A 20,464-nucleotide genomic window follows, 5' to 3' on the forward strand; every position below is an offset into this window, starting at 1 on the left:
TTTCCCTTGTTTCCTTTTTGTAGGCCTACACATGTGACAATGTGACAAGTTTGTCACGCAGGGAATATGACAGGCCACTGAGGCCAGGGATATTAAATTACCTAAAAGGGAGGGGCGGGGGGTCAAGCATGGACCATAGGTCTGTTCCACGTGACTGTGACAATAAAACAATCAACAATAATAGGTCAAATTTACTATATTTTTTAGGCAGCAAAAGAAATAGAAAATCGAAGGCATTATCAGCACACACAAAATATCCCTGTTTTACCTCTCTCTCTCTCTCTCTCTCTCTCTCTCTCTCTCTCTCTCTCTCTCTCTCTCTCTCAGCTCTCTCTCCCTGCACATGGCCCTGGCACGCGCCGCGTGCTGCCTACCGGCGACTGAGCCTCGCCGCGATTGGCTGTAAGTAGGTCACTCTCCGGCGTTTCCCGGCTCCCATTGGCCAAATCTAGGTCACTCGCCCCTCCCACAGGCTTCCCCATGCTACTGCCGCGTGAGAGACTGAGCAGGCAGGACACAGAGAGAGAGAGAGGGGGGAGAGAGAGAGAGACACAGAGGCTATAAGTAGTAATAAGTAAAATACATCTCTCAATTAAACTCCATTCAGTCCATTGCACATATTTTAACAACAGAAGCAAAAACTATTCTGTTCACTATTAAATTGGCACATTATAACAAGCCTACAGTACTATTTTATAGCTATGTTGCCATCTGTATCTAGCAACATACTGTAGCTATTTATTTTTTACATACCAGTAGATTTTTTTTATTTATTCTAGCATGCCTTTGATTAATTTTTGCACATGCACGTGCTTTGGCTATGTAAACATACCGTTTCCCATGCCAATAAGCCTAGCTGATTAGAGTTGAGAGGGAGAGAGAGAGAGCAAGAGGGAGAGAGTGTGAGGGAGAGAGGGGGGGAGAGGGAGTGTGAGAGATTTGATTCAGTTTCCACAGCAGCCCTTAATCTCGCTCTTTTTTGCTTTTACAAATGATCAGTCAAAAGCAGAGCACACACACACACACACACACACACACACACACACACACACACACACACACACACACACACACACACACACACACACACACACACACACACACACACACACACACACACACACACACACACACACACACACACACACACACACACAAAATAGAAACATAAATATGCAGCATTGTGCCAGCCGTTATTTATCTCCAGTCATGCAACATTCAGTTTTCTTAAATTGAATAGACACGGCCGCAGCTGTCGCGTGAGTTTAAGTTCCTAGAGGAACCGTGGAGCTCTGGACAGACAAACCCATCAGGCTGTGACACAGAAAACTAGACTCTCTCCATACACAGTGATTCTCAAACTATGGACTATGCATGATATTGATATGTGTAAAAAAAAATTTGGGTCAGGTGGCCTAAGTGCATGGAACCAAATACAAATGGATCCACTCTCTCAGAGTGGATCCATGCATCTTCAACCACTTATCCAGAATCGGGTCACGGGGGTAACAGTTCCAACTGAGATTTCCAGAGTTCCTTATCCTGTGCAACTTCCTCCACTCCCTCCGGGAGTATACTGAGGTGTTCCCAAGCCAGTTTGAAGATATAATCCTTCCATGTGGTCTTTGGTCTGCCACAAGGTCTCCTCCCAGTGGGACGTGCATCGAGGACCTTCCTTCCTATAAAGGCGCTCGGGGGGCATCCGTACTAGATGCCCGAACCACCTAAGGTGACTCCTTTCCAAGTCTCTCTCAGGTGACTGAACTTCTCACCCTATCTCTAAGGGATATACCAGCCACCCGTCTGAGAAAACCCATTTTGTCCGCTTGTACCCACAACATTATATTTTCGGTCATGACCCACACTTCATGACCATAAGTGAGAGTAGGAACAAAGATTGCTCGGTAGACAGAGAGCTTTGCCTTCCGGCTCAACTCTTTTTTTCTTCACAACAGGTCCTTGCTAATAAAACATTTGAGAATCACTAGTGCTATAGTGTGGACTATATGCCATTATGTACTATAGTAAATAAGTCATATATATTCTTAAGAAAACCTGGAGAATTGGCATTCAGTATTATGGGTCTTATGATTAAACATTATAGCCTAATGGTGTGTAAAAAAACAGACATGACCAAGTCTTGCCACGGACAATCGGACATATTGGTCTGTGGACGGATATATTGATTTCCCATGCCTAATTGGTTCTCAGCCATGGACCTCCCATCTGAAAATGTTCAGGGACCCCCACAAGAGCATAGCCTATTATTCAAACATTTTGGATAGTTTTTGAATTTTCAAAAAGATGTACAAACTGTTCACCTCTGACAAAAACACGGTTGCTGTTCAGTTCAGGGTTTTGGACATCATTGGACATCAGTTCAGGGTTTTGGACATCATTGTCTCTTCGTCTTCGCGACAGCGATTGCTGTACAACCAAGTGGCCAATCACAATACAACTGTCCCCTCTGATTATGGGGCCTAAAAAGACAACAATTCAGGAATGTTGAGGGGGGGAGGGGGTCAGTATACTGTCCTATCAATAAAGGCATAAAAGACCCAAAACATATCTTGAAATATATATAAAAAATGTGCACAATATATAAAATGATGTTTTTACATAAGTATGTACACAAGCTCAATGTGTCCCGCTGCAATGCTTTGTGAAATCTTTGTAGATCTGCTATTTTAGGAGCAGAGGTGCAGATCATGCTATCAGAGATGGCTTCTATAAAATCCAAACGACTGAAATCAGTTGTGGCAACCTGAGAACTTTTATCCATACATATGAAGCTGGCCTAAATATGATAAAAGTTGCCAGGTTAAAGCCTCAGCAGCAGCACTGGAGGTTTATCAATGTACGTCGAAAAAAACAAAGCTCATATCCCTCCAAAAAGGTTCTGAGAATTATGACAACACAGCAACATCCAAGTGTCATAGGGCACCATCTTGTGGGCACTCACTGGTAATGCACATGATAAAACGTGCAGCAGTTGAGTGGGTGAATTTTCCCACTGATCTGATGATGGCTTGATCAGCAGGCGATAACTAGGCCATAGACAAGAAAGGTTTGGTTAATCATTAATCATCATGGGTGCATACAACAAAAAAATAACCTGATTAGGAAGCCGATACAGAAGTTTCGAATACAAAAAACATAAATTAAAAAAGGAGAAAAACTTCTCTAAAAATATATATTTTTTTCCATTCTCAAATACTACCTGTATCAGCAAAAAGTTAAGTTAATTTAGGAAAGACAGTAGGTAACGTGCCTGTCTTTTGTCCCTTGGGTACTTTTTGTGCTCAGTTGAGCAATTGAGCATGTGCCTGCAAACACATGCGAGCTTGCCTACAGACCGACCAATGCATCTGGGAAGTGAGCGGCAGAGAACATCACCATTGCAGCAGCAGGGCTCCAGGTGCATGGCACCTGGCCTCTCCACGTACACACCACTCTCTCTCTCTCCAGTGTTGCCATATTCCCTGAGAGAAATAAAAAAGCAACCAAGTCTCTGAAAAACAAGCCCCCCAAAAAAGCGACTAGGCCGCATGAGCAAAATCAGCTATTAAAAAAGAATAAATAAGGGCCCAAACACCACAAATCTTGTATGGGGATTGGAGAGTCCCAGGTGCCAAATATTGTCAGATGAGTCAGTGGACAACATTTGGGGGTCCTTGAAATGTAAATGTTTGAGTCACTGGTCCAAACAACACATGGAAACAAGCCCCAAAAAAGCAGTGTTTTGATGAGCTTGTGGATCTGCTACTTTTGCTGTAGTATGATCAAGAAGGGCATTCATTTAAAAGACAGTTAGAATATGGATAGGTTTCTGTCCGACACGAGACATGCATACTTAGTTGAGCGATTGAAGTGTTCTGAACGCCTAAATGCTCCAGATGAGATTGTTGCCAGCAATAAAATGTAGGATCACATAATCATGGGGAAGACCAATCTGAAATCTAGCTTTTTAAAACCAAATAAGTCAAGGCCAAACCTTGCTAGCATATTTAATTAAAGAAAAAAAAAATAGTCGACTGCAATCCACACGTTTAGAGCTTCCAAACTTATAAATGGATATTGAGAATCATCAGCAATGACTAAACTACTCCATCAAAAGTCAAAGAATTTAAATAATCCAAATCCAACTTGGAATTGATCCCTAAAAAAGTTTCTTCAACAGCACTGTGAAGGTCAAGGCAAGATTTAAAACTTTTTTTTTTATTTGATTTCTGAGGGTTTTCAACAACTCACTTTTTAGGCAAAGAAAAAGGATAGTAATTTAGTAATAATATTACATGTTTTAGTTTTACAGAAAGGAAAAACACTGCTCGACAGGATCTAGTAATGAACTATGTGTACACGCTTTTGTTACAAAAAAATGGGCATAACTGTGGCATGAGGGTAGGAGGGTAAAAGGAGGAAGGGGAGAAAAACAAAAACAAAAAAACACATCGATACATATACTCATCCCATTGTTTTACAAAGATAGTCCCCGACTTGTTCCCACCCACCCATACAATAGCAACAATGATAAAAGAAATGATACTTGGAGTAAAAAACAGCAAATAATCAATATATAATAAAATATAATACGAATTGTACAGTACACTCCCGTTGTTCCCGCTCTGTCCTTTTCAATCCTCAACACTTAAAACAGCTTTCCCAAATGTAGTCAGGGTTGTCTCATTTCACCCCCCCACCCCCCCTCCTTTTTTTTAAATGACAAAAAAGTAGTGTACATTAAAACAAGGTTACTAACACCTTATGTCAGGAGGAGCTCCCCACCCCAAACAAACCACTTTAAGTCAGTTTTTAGCACAAAGTCAACCAGTTTTGTCGAGTTTTGGAGCGAGAAAAGACACTTTTCTGTAGTACAAAGTGATGTTATTAACTGATTCACAAGGAAATGTCAATGTTTTTCATGTTTAGGCAACTAAAACATCAGTTCATCGAGTATGAGACATGATTCTCAGGATTTTCTGGGATCTGGATTCTTTTCACGTGACAAATTTAGACCTTCAGGTCAAACATTTGAATATAAAAAGATAGCTTCTCCACGGGGGGTAACAAAGCAACACACGTCATACAGACCAACAGACAAAGACTATACTTTCTTTTTTTTTCTTCTTTTTTTTACTGTGAATAATGCAAAAACATAACTGAAAAGGTACTAATGGTACCCCACTCCTACAAAATATGCGTCCGTAGTTTCCGCGCCAACACAGCTAACAAACAAACAATTTTGTTGGATGAATGCTGCTTCTTTTTTCTTTTCTTTTTTAGATAGGTGCTACTCAAAAATAGTCACATGGTCTAAGAACACCACTTTCCCCTTTGGGGAAATGGAGACAGAGATGGATGGGTGCTTCTGATTGCAGGCCTTTTTAAGTCCAAGCTTGTTTCTCAGCCACCTCTGATGTAGTTAAGTTGGGATTGTATACAGTCGTGGTAGGGAGGGGGGGCTGTGGGGGGATATGGTAGTTACACTAAAGCCTCCAGTCTCTCCCTTTTTTGTTGTATTTGTTATAAAAACGTGCACGTTTTTGCACGCTTTCTGGTATTACTTGAAAAAAAAAAAAAAAAAAAAGAAACAAGAAAAGAAACAATCTAGTCTACAAAACCTTTTTTCTTCCTTTTCTTTACTGGCTGTACTCGGTCAGAACCGTTGATCTCTCGGGCTGGACCAATTCCGGTTCAACAATTTGAACTGGGACCTGCTCACTTGCTGGGACCTGCTCATGAGGTTGTGCCTCTGCATCCGCGGGTTGCACACTCTCAACCACTGGCTCAGGAGAGGGAGACCTTGCTTTCCTCATCCCCCAGTTTGCGCTGCCTCCCCCCGACAAACCCCGGCACGAGAACTTGTGGCGTTTCAGAAGCTTGGCATTCCAAAAGCGGTGGCGGCATTTTTGACACCGGAAGGCATTGTCCTTTAGGTGGCGTCCCCGGTGTTGCAGGGCTTTCCGTAAGGAACTGGTGCGCTTGCCGCACGCCTGGCACTTCCGACGGGACTGGCGTCCAGAGCTTCTGGGCGGGTGTCGTACGGCGTGGTGGATCAGCAAGAAAGCCTTGGTGGCGTAGGTGGCACTGGGGCAGATGGGGCATGGGAAGCGCTTCACCTGCAGCTCCATGGAAGTGAGGTTGGTGACTTTCACGACTCCACCAGACCATGACTTGATCCTCAAGGCGCCGCTCTTGACCCTAAGCTGGGCCAGCAACTTTTTCCTATTTAGCTGTGCCATGAATTTGCCCCTCCTTTTCCTCAGGATTATCAGTTTCCTGCGTGTAGACTTACTCAGAGGGACGCCCACCAGTTTGCCGTCCCTCATGATGCTGTGGATCACTACGCGTTTTTTCTTGCGGTGCTTTTTTGTCTGACCGTGCCGCCTTTGGTAGGACTTTGAGCGGTAGTGAAAAGGGTGCTGCTGTCCGCTGCCGCCTTCGGCCATGTGGGATGCCCCAGTATAGTCAGTCGCTGTCCCTGACCCAGAGTCATAGTAGATCGGGGAGTATACAGAGGTCTGGGGCTGACTGACACGCTGGCCATTACGGTCAATGCCATGCTGGGAAAGCTTGTGGCGCACTAGGCTGTTGGAGTAGGCAAAGGATTTTCCACAGACGTCACAGCGAAAGGACTTATCCAAGCCCAGCCCTCCTCCATGGACAGTTTGCTGGTGGGCCGTCAGATGGAAGTGGTGACGGAATGACTTCCAGCACACAGTGCAGGTGTACAGCCTCTGAGAGGGAGTTCCAGAGGTCGGAGATTTATCCCCCTGGGAGTAGGAGTAATAATCAGAATTTGCGGTGGTTCCAACTTGACTGATGGGCCCGATACCACCTTTAACCCTCCTGCCCTCATTGTCGATTTCCCCTTTCCTGTGCAGCTTCCCGTGCCTCACCAGGCTCTGGGCATAAGCAAACACCTTCCCACACAAGTGGCACTTGTAGTTTTTCGAGCCCGAGTGTACCGTCAAGTGCTTTGTGAGGTGGAAAGGCTCACGGAACGTCTTGCCACAGACATCACAGGCATGTGGCTTTTCACCTGTGTGGACACGGGTGTGGCGGCGCAGTGTCTCAGCCCTCCTGAAACGCTTACAACAGATTTGGCACCCATACGGCCTGTCTGTTCCATCACCTTGAGGTCCTGGGCTCCTTCTCCTCCTCATAATTGGGTCTCTCTTGTCTCTGGGCTTCCTTGGCCTCTTGGGCTTGGCATGGGGGTCGCTGGGATGTGTCAGGGGCATTGTGGAGCCACTGAGGCCACCTGAAGTTGATGACGGGCCACCCATGTTGCCAAAGCCTAGACCTCCAAGCAGGCCTCCAATGATGTCCCTCCTCTCTCCATCTCGGTTCTCTGTGTTAATGTCGCAGGAAGCGGCAGCAGCAGCAGCAATGGCTGACATGGCACTGCTGGTTACCTCGTCCTCAGAGTCATCCAGCAGGGAGGAGAGGGGCAGGTGGGGCTGCTGCTGCGGTTGGTGGTGATGGTGCTGCTGTTGGCTCTGGGGGTGGGGGTGGAGAGTAGGCGCTAAGGGAGCCTTCCTGAGGGTCTGGCTTCCCATGCCATTGCCCAGTGATCCCTCTGAGGAGTACAAAGATGAGGACTGTGACCTACGGTAGTCATCTACCCCGCCGCCATAGGACGACTGGTAACGGTTCCTGGAATAATCTGTGGCATACTTGTCATTGGACATCCCAGCCCCATCTCCGCTGCCTCCCATTTTGCTGCTGCCGCTGTTGTTGTGACTAGATGAACTTCCGGGTTCTCTGGAACGGTTCTTGGAGCTTCGTGGGGGCTTGCCACAAGAACCAGATGCAGCATGGTTGAGCAACGATGTACTCTCCCGGAAGCAACGGCCACAGGCTGGACAGCGGAAAGGCTTCTCATCGTGAATCTTCTCATGCCGTGTGAGGGATTCACGGCGGTTGAAGGACTTTTGGCAGATGCTGCAAGCAAAGGGGCGTTGCTGGGAGTGGGTGACGTTGTGTTGGAGTAGGTGGCCCCTTTTCTTAAAGCCCTTCCCACACTCCCCGCAGCTGAAGACCCTCTCCGGGCTTGGGGAATCGCGTTGCCTCCTGATATTGTTTTCGGGTGTCAGACCATGACTGCGGAGGTGTCGACGGAGGCTGGAGAGATGCGTAAAGGTCTTGCCACATTCACCGCAGTGATAAAGGGGTTCCGGTTCTTGCCCCGATGAACCAGATGAACTGTGGCTTTCTTGTGGTTTGGGCAGCTGTTGGTTACCATTGGCAACAAGCACGGAAGTGGAGTTAGAGGAAGGCGGGGCAGAGGAAGAGGACGAAGAGACGGCTGAGGAAGACTGTTGCTGTGAGGAAGGGGAGAGCATAGAGGAGTGCTGCTCTATTCCTACACCCCCGGATCCGCCCCCCACAAGCCCTGACGAGCTGTGCCCGCTGGAGCTACTGTTATGGCAGTTGCTGCTGCTGCTGTGGCCGTGACTATGACTACCATGGCTGCTACTGTGGCTGCTGCTGTGACTCTCAGACTTTCTCTGGGGCAGGTAGCCAGCCATCGCCTTCTTCCGCCTGCTGCCTCCACTTGTCCCAGAGCCTGAGGAGCTGTCGCCAGCTCCCTTCCCGTCGTCTTTCGAGAGGGAGAGATGGAGGGGCAGGGGGAGGGGAAGTCCGGCCTCCTGCTGCATCAACGAGGCTATCTGGTTGGAGGAGAGAACGGGAATGCCTTGAAAGTCGAAGCCACCCAGAGGGGCTGGCTGTGGAGCCGGGTGGAGCGGATGGGGGTGGTGAGTATGGCTATGGCCGTGAGTTAAGGCATGGGGAGCCAACTGCTGTTGCTGCTGCTGTTGCTGAGGGGTTGAATGGCTGTGGCTGTGAGAAGAGTGAAGCGCCGGCGGAGGGGCGAGGGCCGAGTTGGAGTCGCTGGCCCCTTGGCCCAGCCCCAGGCCCAAGTGGTTGTGTGTTCCCTGCTGCACGAGGAACTGCTCCAGGCTGCTGTTGGTGGGAACGCCGGACAAGAAGTACTGGTTGGCAGCCAGCATGCAGCTGAACTGCTGGTGCAGGCTGCGGGGGTCGGACTGCCCGACCAGGGGAACGGCGGTGCTGCCTGAGGCGTTGTTGGAGGCCGAGGCCGAGGTGGAGGGAGAGGGGGAGGAAGAGGAGGGACCTGAGGAGGGCTGTGGGACAGAGAGGCCCGGGTGGAGCGGAGGCGGCGGCGGAGCGGAGGTGACCACGCTCCCGATGACCCCGGAGCTCCCTCCCCCGCTGCTCCCACTAAAGTCAAACCTCCCCATGCCCGAGTGAAGCTGCTCCTGGGCAAGAGCAGCCTCTGCCGGATGGAACGGACGCAAGAACTGGGGGTAGCCCGACGAGGAGCTCCCACTGCTACTACTGCTGCTGCTCATCTTGCTGGACTTGCGTGAGCTGTGAGAAGATGAGGACTGGCTCTGGTGGGAGATGGTGGGTGGGGGCGGGGCACTCATCTTGGCAAAGATGGAGGAGGAGTCTGCGAACGCGTTGCTCCGCGAGCTCTGCAACGAGCCCAGGCCCAGCCCGGAGAGGAGGCTGCCCGACGCGTCGGCACTGGGCTGGTGAGGCTGCTGCAACTGCTGTTGATGCTGGAGCTGTACCTGCTGCTGGTGGCTCAGTTGTCGCTCTAATCCGAGGCCTTTGAACTGATGGGCTTGGTGTCCGCTAAGCATTTCTAAAATGTCCATAGGGTACTTGCTAAACTGGAACATCTCCCAACTAAGAGAAGGGAGGTTGTCCCGGGCTAAACGCACCCCACCCCTTCAACTCGCCCAATCCGTTCCTGGGGCAACAACACAAGCGTTGAATAAATGTTGACCAACAAAATAGTGATTCTGTAACTTTCTCTCGTCACTGTGATATTTTACCAACCACTACAATACACCCTTATTCCTATGTTCTAAATCACAGTGAAGTCCTACTCATTTCAAGCCTTCAAGTGCTTCGGTAGGATAAATCTGTTATAAATACATACTAAACATTTACATGGAAAAAGAGATAAAATTTGTAGTGTTCTTTCGAGGGTCCTTGTTAGTCAACAGTATGCTTTGTTTCTTTATCTGTCCGGCCGCATGAGTCCTGGACTGAGGCGTGTCGACTGCTTCAAAAGGACGATGAACCGTTTTCACTTCCTCTTCGGTCCCTCGACGAGGTCCTTCAGAGTGTCTGTAGAAAAACAACAACAAGCGCACAGGATGAGTGAAAAGGTCACTTAGTTTAAACCACATTAACCCATAAGACCCCGAAGCCGATTCTACAAAAGACTTCTAAAATCAATGGTCCTCACAATTTCAAGAATCTTTAAAAATGTTCAAAAATAGCAGATGTACAAGCTAGCAGCGCTGCACAAAGCGCCGGGCTGCTAGCTTGTACATCTGCTATTTCTAAATAACCGCAACGCAAAAATCTACATTGTTTGAAAGGTTAAACCTATTGACCCTATCCTGAGGCAAAACAAATAAGAGAAATTTATGGGAAAGAATTTGGTGTAGAGGCTATTTTGGTAAAAGACAATTGTTGTAGAGGCGAAAAGGAAGTGGTAGGTAGCATAGACAGCTGGGGTGACTCCAGTGAACTAAGTTTGTATACTGATCAATAATAAAAATCACACCCGTGTGAACTGAGCGGTGGTTCCCCCCCCCCCCCCCCCCCCTCCTTCCCCCTGTGTGTGTGTGTGTGCGTGTGTGTGTGTGTGTGTGTGTGCCTGGTCTGGCCTGGCCTGAACAACAGCGCCCCTCCCTTAACATGTGTGGTCAGAAAAGGTTACTGCAGGCTACAGACAGACAGACAGACACGCACGCAGACAGACAGACAGACAGACCCACACACACGGCCACGTATAGGAGCGTTGTGACCACCGCTCAAAAAAAAACTAAATGTTGGAAACCAAAAAATTAAGGGACCCATAAAAATGTGTCCACGACCCACAAATGGGTCCCAACCCAGTGTTTGGTAAACAGAGTTCTAGATACATTCCACATGCAGTGAAATATTCAAAACCTCTTTTGTTTTAAATTGGATTTTTATGGCATAAAGCTCATGAAAATCAAAACTCCATATATCAAAATATTGCAATATTACACAAGAACACTCAAAACAAGAATTTGGTAAAAGACAATCATTGTAGAGGCGAAAAGGAAGTGGTACGTAGCATAGACAGCTGGGGTGACTCCAGTAAACTAAGTTTGTATACAGATCAATAATAATTAAAAACTAAATGTTGGAAACCAAAAATTAAGGGACCCATAAAAATGTGTCCACGACCCACAAATGGGTCCCAACCCAGTGTTTAGTAAACAGAGTTCTAGATACATTCCACATGCAGTGAAATGTTCAAAACCTCTTTTGTTTTAAATTGGATTTTTATGGCATAAAGCTCATAAAAATCAAAACTCCATATATCAAAATATTGCAATATTACACAAGACCACTCAAAACAAGGATTTATAAAACAGAAATGTCAACTAAACTAAATGACTGAATACTTTTTGGAGCACCAGAACGTTGGTTTATTGTGAGCTTGTAAAGCCTCAAGTCTACGGTTTTCCATGTGCGATACCGAAGAAGCACTTCAACCACTTTCAACCCTATCTTCATGTAAAATTGCAAATGGTTGATCATTATAAGGTGGCACAATTTATATCTATTCACCGTCTCTCGTGTGGTGAACCTTGGTTGTTATTGCATTGATACAAAATAAAAATATAAGTTTCAAATCTTGTTTGAAATGACCAAAGCTGCAGCTGCCTAATGAAGATGTACCTGGTAGGCATGTTTCTGAACTGCCCACAGGCCTCCACTGAGACAGAGAGATTAGACATAAATGTTACCATTGTATAATGAGCATTGTGCTGTGACGCTGCAGCAAATGTACCGCCTCAACTCCTTGTCAGGGTGGGGGGTTCCCAGTTCAAATGATTATTTTGGGGGTCACAGCCTGAAAGGTTTGGGAACCCTTGCTCTAGTCTAGACAATGACATGTATTGAATGGCCGTTTTCTCAGTTTTGTGATATTGTTGTGCCGTGCACCTTGAGACTTGATCAATCTGAAGGTGTTGTGTGCATTCTGCTTTGCAATGCTTGTTCTCAGTAGTGTTGTAAAAAATATCGATTTATCGAAAAGTATCGATTTTGAAAATTTCCATAGTATTAATAATATCGATACTCAGTTTTTACCTCTCTTGTTGGTTTACAGTTACACCAACCTTACTTTTATGTGTATCCTTCCTACTTATTCCTAGTTATGTTAAAGGCCTATTTGTACTTAGAATGTGAAAACATCAAAGGCAGGCCTTTAAAAAGTGCACTACTGTCTACTTCAAGAAGTTCTGTATTTTTCTTTAAATAAAAATGAACATTTCTGCACTAAAATCGCCGTGGTTACGTGGTATCAAAAATGGTATCGACTATCAAAAATGTTCAAAATATCGTATCGAAGTTAGAAATCCAGTATTGTGACAAGCCTAGTTCTCAGAACAACAAATATAACGAAAACCTGTGTTGCCGGTCATAGCCTCCACTCTCAGCCTTGGCTTTTCTGTCCTGTTCTATTTTAAATCCATATTAACTGCCACAAAAACAATCTTTGTAAACCTTCATCCATCAACTAAATACAAGCTGTAACTATCAGCAATGAGACGAATGGTTCACTGTCAAAAGGTTCACGCCCCTTTGTGTTTAATCTTTACTGAGGTAAGAGCAGACAGTGTGAGAGAGGGGGAGAGAGTTCACTGAAGAAAGAAAAAGAAAGTTTTGGCAGGATTTGATCCAAGGTATACATGCAGTTTCTGAGGTAAGCGATTGAAGAAGTTTCCAAAGCCATAGTCATTACGTCTGCGAACTGCTAGTCTAGCTACTTCGCCTTCCAGCAAAGATGGTTTGTGAGAGATGGGGAGCGCTTGTTTTCCTTGCAAACCAGCCAACCAGAAGAATTTAGAAATGAAAATAAATTAAAAAACCTGCAAGTAAATTATTTGATTCACCTAACTAACCTAGATTAAGTCAGTTAATGGCTAATTAACTCATGGATAATTAAACAAGACATTTATTTCCCAGCCCTACTGAGAACATGACCTTTTCCAAAAGTTATTCCTCTCACAACCTTAACGGTGAAGTCACATGAATGTTAAGATCCACAACTGGAAAGAATGGAACAGCAGCTGAGAACATAATATAACATCCTAGATAAGACTACTGAGGTGTCATGTTACATACATCTCATATTTGGGTGAGAAATAACAGCATTATAACAAAGTGTGTCATGTCATCCAGATGCCAAATGAAAAGCCACCACAAAATAAGGGTTTGTTGTTTGTTTACAATTATATTTTAATTATATTTTTGCCAATTTTGTGGACCATTGCTGTTGTCATGGGTGTAACCTCATCTCCCTCCTGTCTCCCCCTACCCCTAGTGCCCCTCCCTTATATTAATATTGCATAGAAAATGACAGACTTTAGGCAGGTAAAATAATAGTCACATTAGTGCATTAGTTCATTGTTGTCCACATGTCAAAAGTCAGTTAAACTCTGCAGAAGGTTTATAGTCCAAATCCCTCATGCATTGTATGTTATTTGTCTAGCATTTAATAGTTTTTTAAATTGGTTATTAAACTTTTTCATGTCAAGGACACCCAAATGAATGTATTTGGCCACGGCATTCACAGCTATGGGAGTCATCCTGGTGATGTCAGAATGAGTCAGCCATAGCATATATGGAGATCTAGGTGATGTAGAGTTATGTCAGGAGTTGCGTTTCCATGAAGCTGTTTTTTTTTTTTGCGCATTAAGGCTTTTGCGTGTAAATCTTTTAATGGAAACACTTCAAAATTCAAATAAACTTTCATTATCGGCAAAAATATTTATGCGCTTGGAGGCAGATTTTGAGGCTTTATTGAATAAACGTAATGTGCATTAGCGCAATGGACTATCGGGTCTCCCAAGAATCACATTTCATCAGTTTAATGGAAACAGGCAAAATTCGCTTTGGCTTTTGCAAATTCTGATAATTCGCTTCCTATTTTCAAATAAGCTTCATGGAAACACAACTAGTGTTTGGTCAGCTCCATATATGGAGGTCCATCATGACATCATGGATATCCATATATGGGCAGGTCAGCCTCCATATACGTTATGGGCAGGATGACATCAGGGATCTCGATATATGGGCAGGTCAGCCTCCATACATGGGCAGGTCAGCCATAGGCATTGAGGTCAACTATAGACATTGAAGTGATAAGGAATCGTGGACCTACTGTCACAGGATGTGGCGGTTTACATACTTAACTGCGACCTTCGGTTGCAACTACTGCGCCATGATCACAACATCCTTTTCTGCAATTATTATTTTCCTTTTTCAGCCAAATACCAAAGATGTCAATTTGCAAGGAATCAATCATTCAATGCAATGCTTTATAAATAATCTCTATAATGGGTCATTATAGTTGAAAAGTAATAATAATATATAAAATCAAATTAGGAGATTTACAAGCTCACAATGCATTGCCTCTGCTCTGTTATGAAATACTCCTTAGATAGTATGTAGTAGGGGGAATTATTTTGCAAGTATCAGAATAAAACAAGTTGAAACAAACATGTTTGGGTTCATTTCAACATCAGACATTTTTTTAAGTTGCTTGATTCCATATTTAGATATTTGATTCATTTTATCAGACACATCCCCTTCCTACCCATTGTACTGTATCTTCAAAATATTTTAACCATGTTAGATTCATTGAAAACACCCGTCCTTGGTTCTGGCAACCGATTTTAGCCTTCTAATATGTGAGAGGCTCCGTGTGTGTGTGTGTGTGTGTGTGTGTGTGTGTGTGTGTGTGTGTGTGTGTGTGTGTGTGTGTAGTAATTGAAAAAACACAGGCCCCTCACGTATTATAAGGACAATGTCAGTTAACAGACCCAAGCACACGTGTTTTCAATGAACCGATCATGGTTAAAATAGTTTGAAGTTGCAATGGGTTTGCATAGGAAGGGGGCGTGTCTGATAAAATAAATATCAAAGATATAAATACTGAATCAGAATGAATTGAAATATTCCTTAAGGAAGGCATTCAAGAGTGTAAATACATTACTGTCCTAAATGACCATCTCAGGGTAATATTTCCTTTCTGAAAGAGTGTTCAGAGTATACAGGTGGCACCCTCCTTTTTGAAAAAGATTGGCCAAAAATTGAAACGGACCACATTTTTCTGTTACATTATAGTTTCTCTCAATGGTCAAGGGGCTGGGTACATCCTGACTGCAAGGATACACTTACCCATGCACTGAATACCACCTGAGCTTCCAGTGTGCTCCTCTCAATCAATTGGTGTTTTCTTTGTAAACTAATGCCATACTTGATCATACTAAAGTGTCAAAGGTAGCAGATCTGCAAGCATGAAGGGATGCGTTCAGGGCTTTTTGATCTGCAACTTTTGCCGTTTTTGAATATGAATCCTGAAAAGTAATAGTTTTGGACATTTTTGGACATGAGGTTTCCACCTGACAGAGAAGATCTTCTAGAATATGTAATAGGCTGCCTAAACAAATATATGGGTGGGGACTTCTCACTATCACTGTTGGATCCTTGTGAGAAGGATTTTTGAACCACCATGAAAGTAATGTGTTTGTATGTGTATCAGTGAGGGGTATTTGTTTGTTTGGTTGTACAGGAAGGTGGGTGGGCAGCAAAATATTAGACAAAGAGCCACTTGAATCACTGATTATTTATCACTGCCCAGTTTAGAAGACCATAAAATAGCCTAAATGCTGACAGATTGTTTCATGTTATTTGAGCTCGGTGTTTGACACATAACTGAACAACTTGAAGGACAACTTAAAATCCACATAACGCAGCTAGCTGTCAAATGTCCTATAATATATTCCATCAAATGAAAGTCAGATGGAGATGCTTCGGTTTGTGAAGAAGCTTCATGTCACGCACAGAGGCAAACTGAATGAAATTAAATTATTGGCCAATACAGTGGTAATATCCCACGAAAAGAAGCCTACCACAATAATTTCATAGACAACATTACCTGTATTATTAATATTATTAAAACTGATGATTAGTTGTACATCGGTTAAAAATAATTTTAGATCATAGTTTGCCAGCAGCATAACTTCCCATTTAGTCTAGTATAATTTATCGATAAACAGAGTAGAGTTAATATGTATTTTATATAAGTATGTGTCAGTGGTGCCTAATAATTTACGGTATATAATTGTATGATTATGTAAGATTAAAGCCATAGTATGCAACTTTTCCCTGTGTTTTAACAATAGTTTCCCTCTATGCCAGCAGTGTGGTGGTGTTTACCTGCAGAAACGTGTTTAGAGGTTTTTACTTTCCACTGTTTCATTAGACAGGGACATTTTGGTCTACCAGCAGTGTCTTTCTGGAGGTAAATACCCCCACAACCAACTCCAGTGGCTTGTAACTGCTGATATGGCAGGAAATGATGGGTAATAAAAAAATGTATTATTATTTGTTATGGAAACATTGGGAAAAGTTACATACAATCTTGAGTGTATATGAGCTAAATCGACACAACTTCTTAAACTAGACGCAATATCCTGATATTGGGGGGGGGGGGGGGGGGGGGGTGTCAACAACCTATGTTTTGATCTAGCCGCAAATTGCAACACTAGATTGTTTTATACTCGGATGAATCTAGGGTTGCAATACCTCCCATAGGGATCCAATGCATGAAAACAGTTTTTTGCTATCTGATTGTATTAAACGACTTCAAACTCACCAATATTGTGGCTCTATGGAAAGCTTGGAATTTACTCTTGCTATCTGCAAAGTGTTTGTTTCTGAAAAATCCACCGTGGAATTGTTATGATTTTATTTTCTGTCAAGAAATTCAGTTCGGGTGATTATTTTTTCTAAGTGCTGGAGTTTGGAAGCGCTCGTGGGAAGTCACTCAGCAGTCCTGTGTACCAGCTGGTTCTGTCACATAGCCTAATGCAGGAGGCAGCGGGACGTGGTGTTATAGAAGACGAGCGCTTCCTAAGTTCAAGACTTAGAAAAAAAACATGGCTGCTCGGATTTTATTGACAGAAAATAAATCATAACAATTCCACGGTGGAATTCTCAGAAACAAACACTTTGCAGATAGCAAGAGTAAATTCCAAGCTTTCCATAGAGCCACAATATTGGTGAGTTTGAAGTCGTTTAATACAATCAGATAGCAAAACTGTTTTCATGCATTGGATCCCTATGGGAGGTATTGCAACCCTAGATTCATCCGAGTATAAAAAAATCTAATGTTGCAATTTGCGGCTAGTTTTGATCTATGACAGCATCTGAGTAGCTCCAAAATGTCACCCATGAATCCTGGGAGATGCATTGCCACAACACTCGGATTTAAACCTGAATTAATAAATATACAAACGTTCTGTAATTTACCAACCAAGGACTGAATTGCCTAGTTTCCCACCACTCTCATTTTTTTGTAGAAGTCCATACTTTTTTTTTGCCGTTATTTGGCATATACACAGTACACATGTGTATCCTCCAGGAAATGTGGTGACTTGAATTCATATTATCTTGCAAAGAAGGGACATGCTGTACCTAAGATCACACATATGTGCAAAACATTAATTCTGTGTATGGGCCTGGGGCCATAACTTAAACAGCAGGACTGAACTGTACTAAAAGTAAACGAATGGCGCCTTATTATTATTTTTGACAAGTTGTATAGTGTTGTTTGCATCTTCTTACCAGCTCGGCTACAGGTCCGTAGCACCAAATCCTGATGATAGTAGATACACAAGGAACTGGAGAGGCTGTAGGTCTCTTCATCCGTCAATAACACGTATGGTGAAGTTCAAGAGCCTAAAATAACGAGAATATAAAAACACGTGAATGACAAAAGGGACTGAAAATAGCCTTTTCTCCCCTTCGTTTACTCATCATCAACGTAAGCTAGCAGTCATCAATCACTCAGCAAGTGATAATCAGCAAAATCGCTACGTTATCCCGGTGTATTAAGACATTTTCTAGGCATTAAGTTGTGCCTGATTGATGTGTAATCGTGTATGTGCAGCTAACAACAACGTAAATACACGCTTTATGGGGCGATAAATGTGTTAGCACGGATGCTAACGCCAGCCATTAGCATCGGGGGCTAGCTACGTAGCAAATTAGCAACCGGAGGGGAGGGGGGTGGTGAAGGGGGGAGGCTAGCTAGCATATCTACTACAAAAAAATGTTTGTTTTGGTTTCCTTTCCTTTGCTCGTTTTGTTTACGTTTTCCCTTTATTCATGTATTTTTTTTACCTCGTTGTCACACGACGGCGACAAGCGGCGGAGCCCCCCGGAGAGCAGAGTAGAGTAGGAGGAGAATTTATATATTAAAAAACACACAGAACCGCTGGAGGTAATAAGAAGGTTAATAAAAACAAGGCGCGGGGCGGCGAGAAGGAGGAGAACACGGGGTCCGTTCGGTGGTGTTGGTGGTTGTTCTTCTGGTTCATGTTAACGTTCTTCTAAAAACAAGTCACTACTGCTGCCGGGCCTTTTCTCTCTCGGTCTCCGTCCATGATGGAAAAACCCTCATGAATGTGATGATGAAGGAGGAGGAGGAGGTGAACGAGGAGGAGGAGGAGGCCTCCACCGCGGCGTCCATCATTATCGGGGCCCGGGGAGACGAGACGAGACGGGGGAGGGAGAGCAGAGCAGAGGAGAGAGCAGGACGTTTTCCCAACCCCGCTGACTGTTAGAGGAAAGGGGGAAAAAAACTAGTTCCGTCGTCGCGGCCCTGATATTATGTCCATTGTTTGGAGCCTAAAAGAAGAAAAAAAGAGGCCCCACGGCCGCTAATGTTGTTGGGTATAACTGTGGATGCAGGTCTATAATAGTCCCGTCGTCGCCAAAAAAAAAAAAAAAAGGCCACAAAAAAATAATTATCCCACGGTTTGGCTTTTGTTCCGAGGCGTTTATTTTGGACTCCCCGGCGGTTGGTTCGCTGTTGCTTTCTTTACCGCCCCGTGTCAAGTCTTTTTTGGAGCTTGTCCCCCCCCTAGTGTGTTGCACAACCGCTCGCACGTCGTCGGTTCTCCTCCGCCAGCCCAGGCTAGGCTGTGCTCAGTCTCTTTTTTTAGCTAGCTGCTGTGTTTTAGCAGCCCCCGACTAGTCTGGGATCACTTCACTTTTCGGGTTTGTAACCGGTCTGGAGCGGAAACCACAAAACGTCATGTTGTAGTACTCCAAGGACTACAATTTGCCGGAAAGAGCAAACCGGATTCAGTTTTAACCCAAAATATTCCCCTGCGCTCAAGGACACACTTTTAGGACCTACCTAATAAACTCCTTGATGCAGAGTAGTTTTGCTTTTGAAAAATTCGTTTGGTACATGCATCTTTTAGTCCAACTTTTAGCGACTGGCAAGACTACACTAGGCTACTCGAGCATTTTAATAGGGATTGTGGAAACAAACGGAGGGAACCAAATCAAAGCGACGCCGCTTCTTCTAGTGGTTTCCGCGCTTTAGGCGGAAACCAAACGGGCTGTTGTGAACGAACACCAGGCTTTTTCTCAGAAAGCCTGGTGGGCGAGGTTAGCCCCCGACCGACCGACGAGAGGCCGTTGTGTGCTTCGTCCGCGCGGCGGTGTCGAAATGGCAGAGCTGCAAGCCCACGCGACGTTACTGAGGCGACCCCTTGTGGACTTGTGGGTCTGCTATTTCTGCACGACACCGTCGTGCGGACGGATCATAAATCTCTCTATTTTTTTTAGGCTTTAAAATGGTAGTTTCCTGTGTGCTTGAATGTTTCCGGGTAGTAGACCCACACCGCCAGTCTTATTTTTGTTGGGACACAATCTGACCACACATTAATACCCGTGCCCTTTATATTAATTGATATTTATTAGGGATGCACCGATATGGAAATTATTGACCGATACCGATGTTTACCGAATTTAGCCGTTACTCGATACTTAAAATACCAATATTTGTTTATAGGCTATATTTATTTTGTCCTTTTATGCCAGGGAAACAAATACACAGGGGTTAAAATTCTCAGTCCAGGGGACTGATTTCAGTCTTGAGGATTCCATAGGGGCTATGGATCAGTCCATGGCGTGAATGACAAAGTCGTCAAAACGCTAGTCAAGTGATCTCCAAACTAAAAAGCAGTTATAATTTCAAGATATGAGTACTGTATTTGAATTGGCCAGACTAGCATAGAATACAACAGAACTTCAGAAGATACTTCTATAAAATGAAGCATGGATTGGCACTGATAAATATATTATTAGTAAACAACAACACCTTCTTATTACCCTTTGAGATACATTAATCCATCACACAGAAATAAGACAGGAGAGTGATTCAGAGTGAGAACTTTTTAAAATCACAAATTGGTCATGGTCTGAAAATAAATTTCAGTCTTGGAATGTATTTTGACTTTAACCCCTGAATACATCTTCATTATAAAAAATAACTTCAGAATCTACA

At 44.1% G+C, this 20,464-nt stretch overlaps 1 protein-coding gene across 1 annotated transcript; it reads right to left on the reverse strand.

Annotated features, from left to right (window-relative positions):
• Positions 1–4,677: 4,677 nt before the first annotated feature.
• On the reverse strand, positions 4,678–19,641 carry LOC308293456 (uncharacterized protein). The gene is made up of 4 exons (XM_080735987.1): positions 19,581–19,641; positions 18,286–19,142; positions 17,728–17,841; positions 4,678–10,170 (listed from the first exon to the last, which is right to left on the reverse strand). Exon 4 carries the CDS (start codon positions 9,714–9,716, stop codon positions 5,640–5,642), a length of 4,077 nt encoding a protein of 1,358 aa, XP_080592113.1. The 5' UTR covers positions 9,717–10,170; positions 17,728–17,841; positions 18,286–19,142; positions 19,581–19,641; the 3' UTR covers positions 4,678–5,639.
• Between the last annotated feature and the right edge of the window lie 823 nt (positions 19,642–20,464).

Source organism: Nannobrachium achirus (assembly GCF_963921795.1).
Source record: "Nannobrachium achirus genome assembly, chromosome: 10".
Classification (NCBI taxonomy): Eukaryota; Metazoa; Chordata; class Actinopteri; order Myctophiformes; family Myctophidae; genus Nannobrachium; species Nannobrachium achirus.

Coding starts and splice junctions, on each gene's coding strand:
- LOC308293456 (XM_080735987.1), bottom strand. CDS start 9,716: ATGTTCCAGTTTAGCAAGTACCCTATGGACATTTTAGAAATGCTTAGC.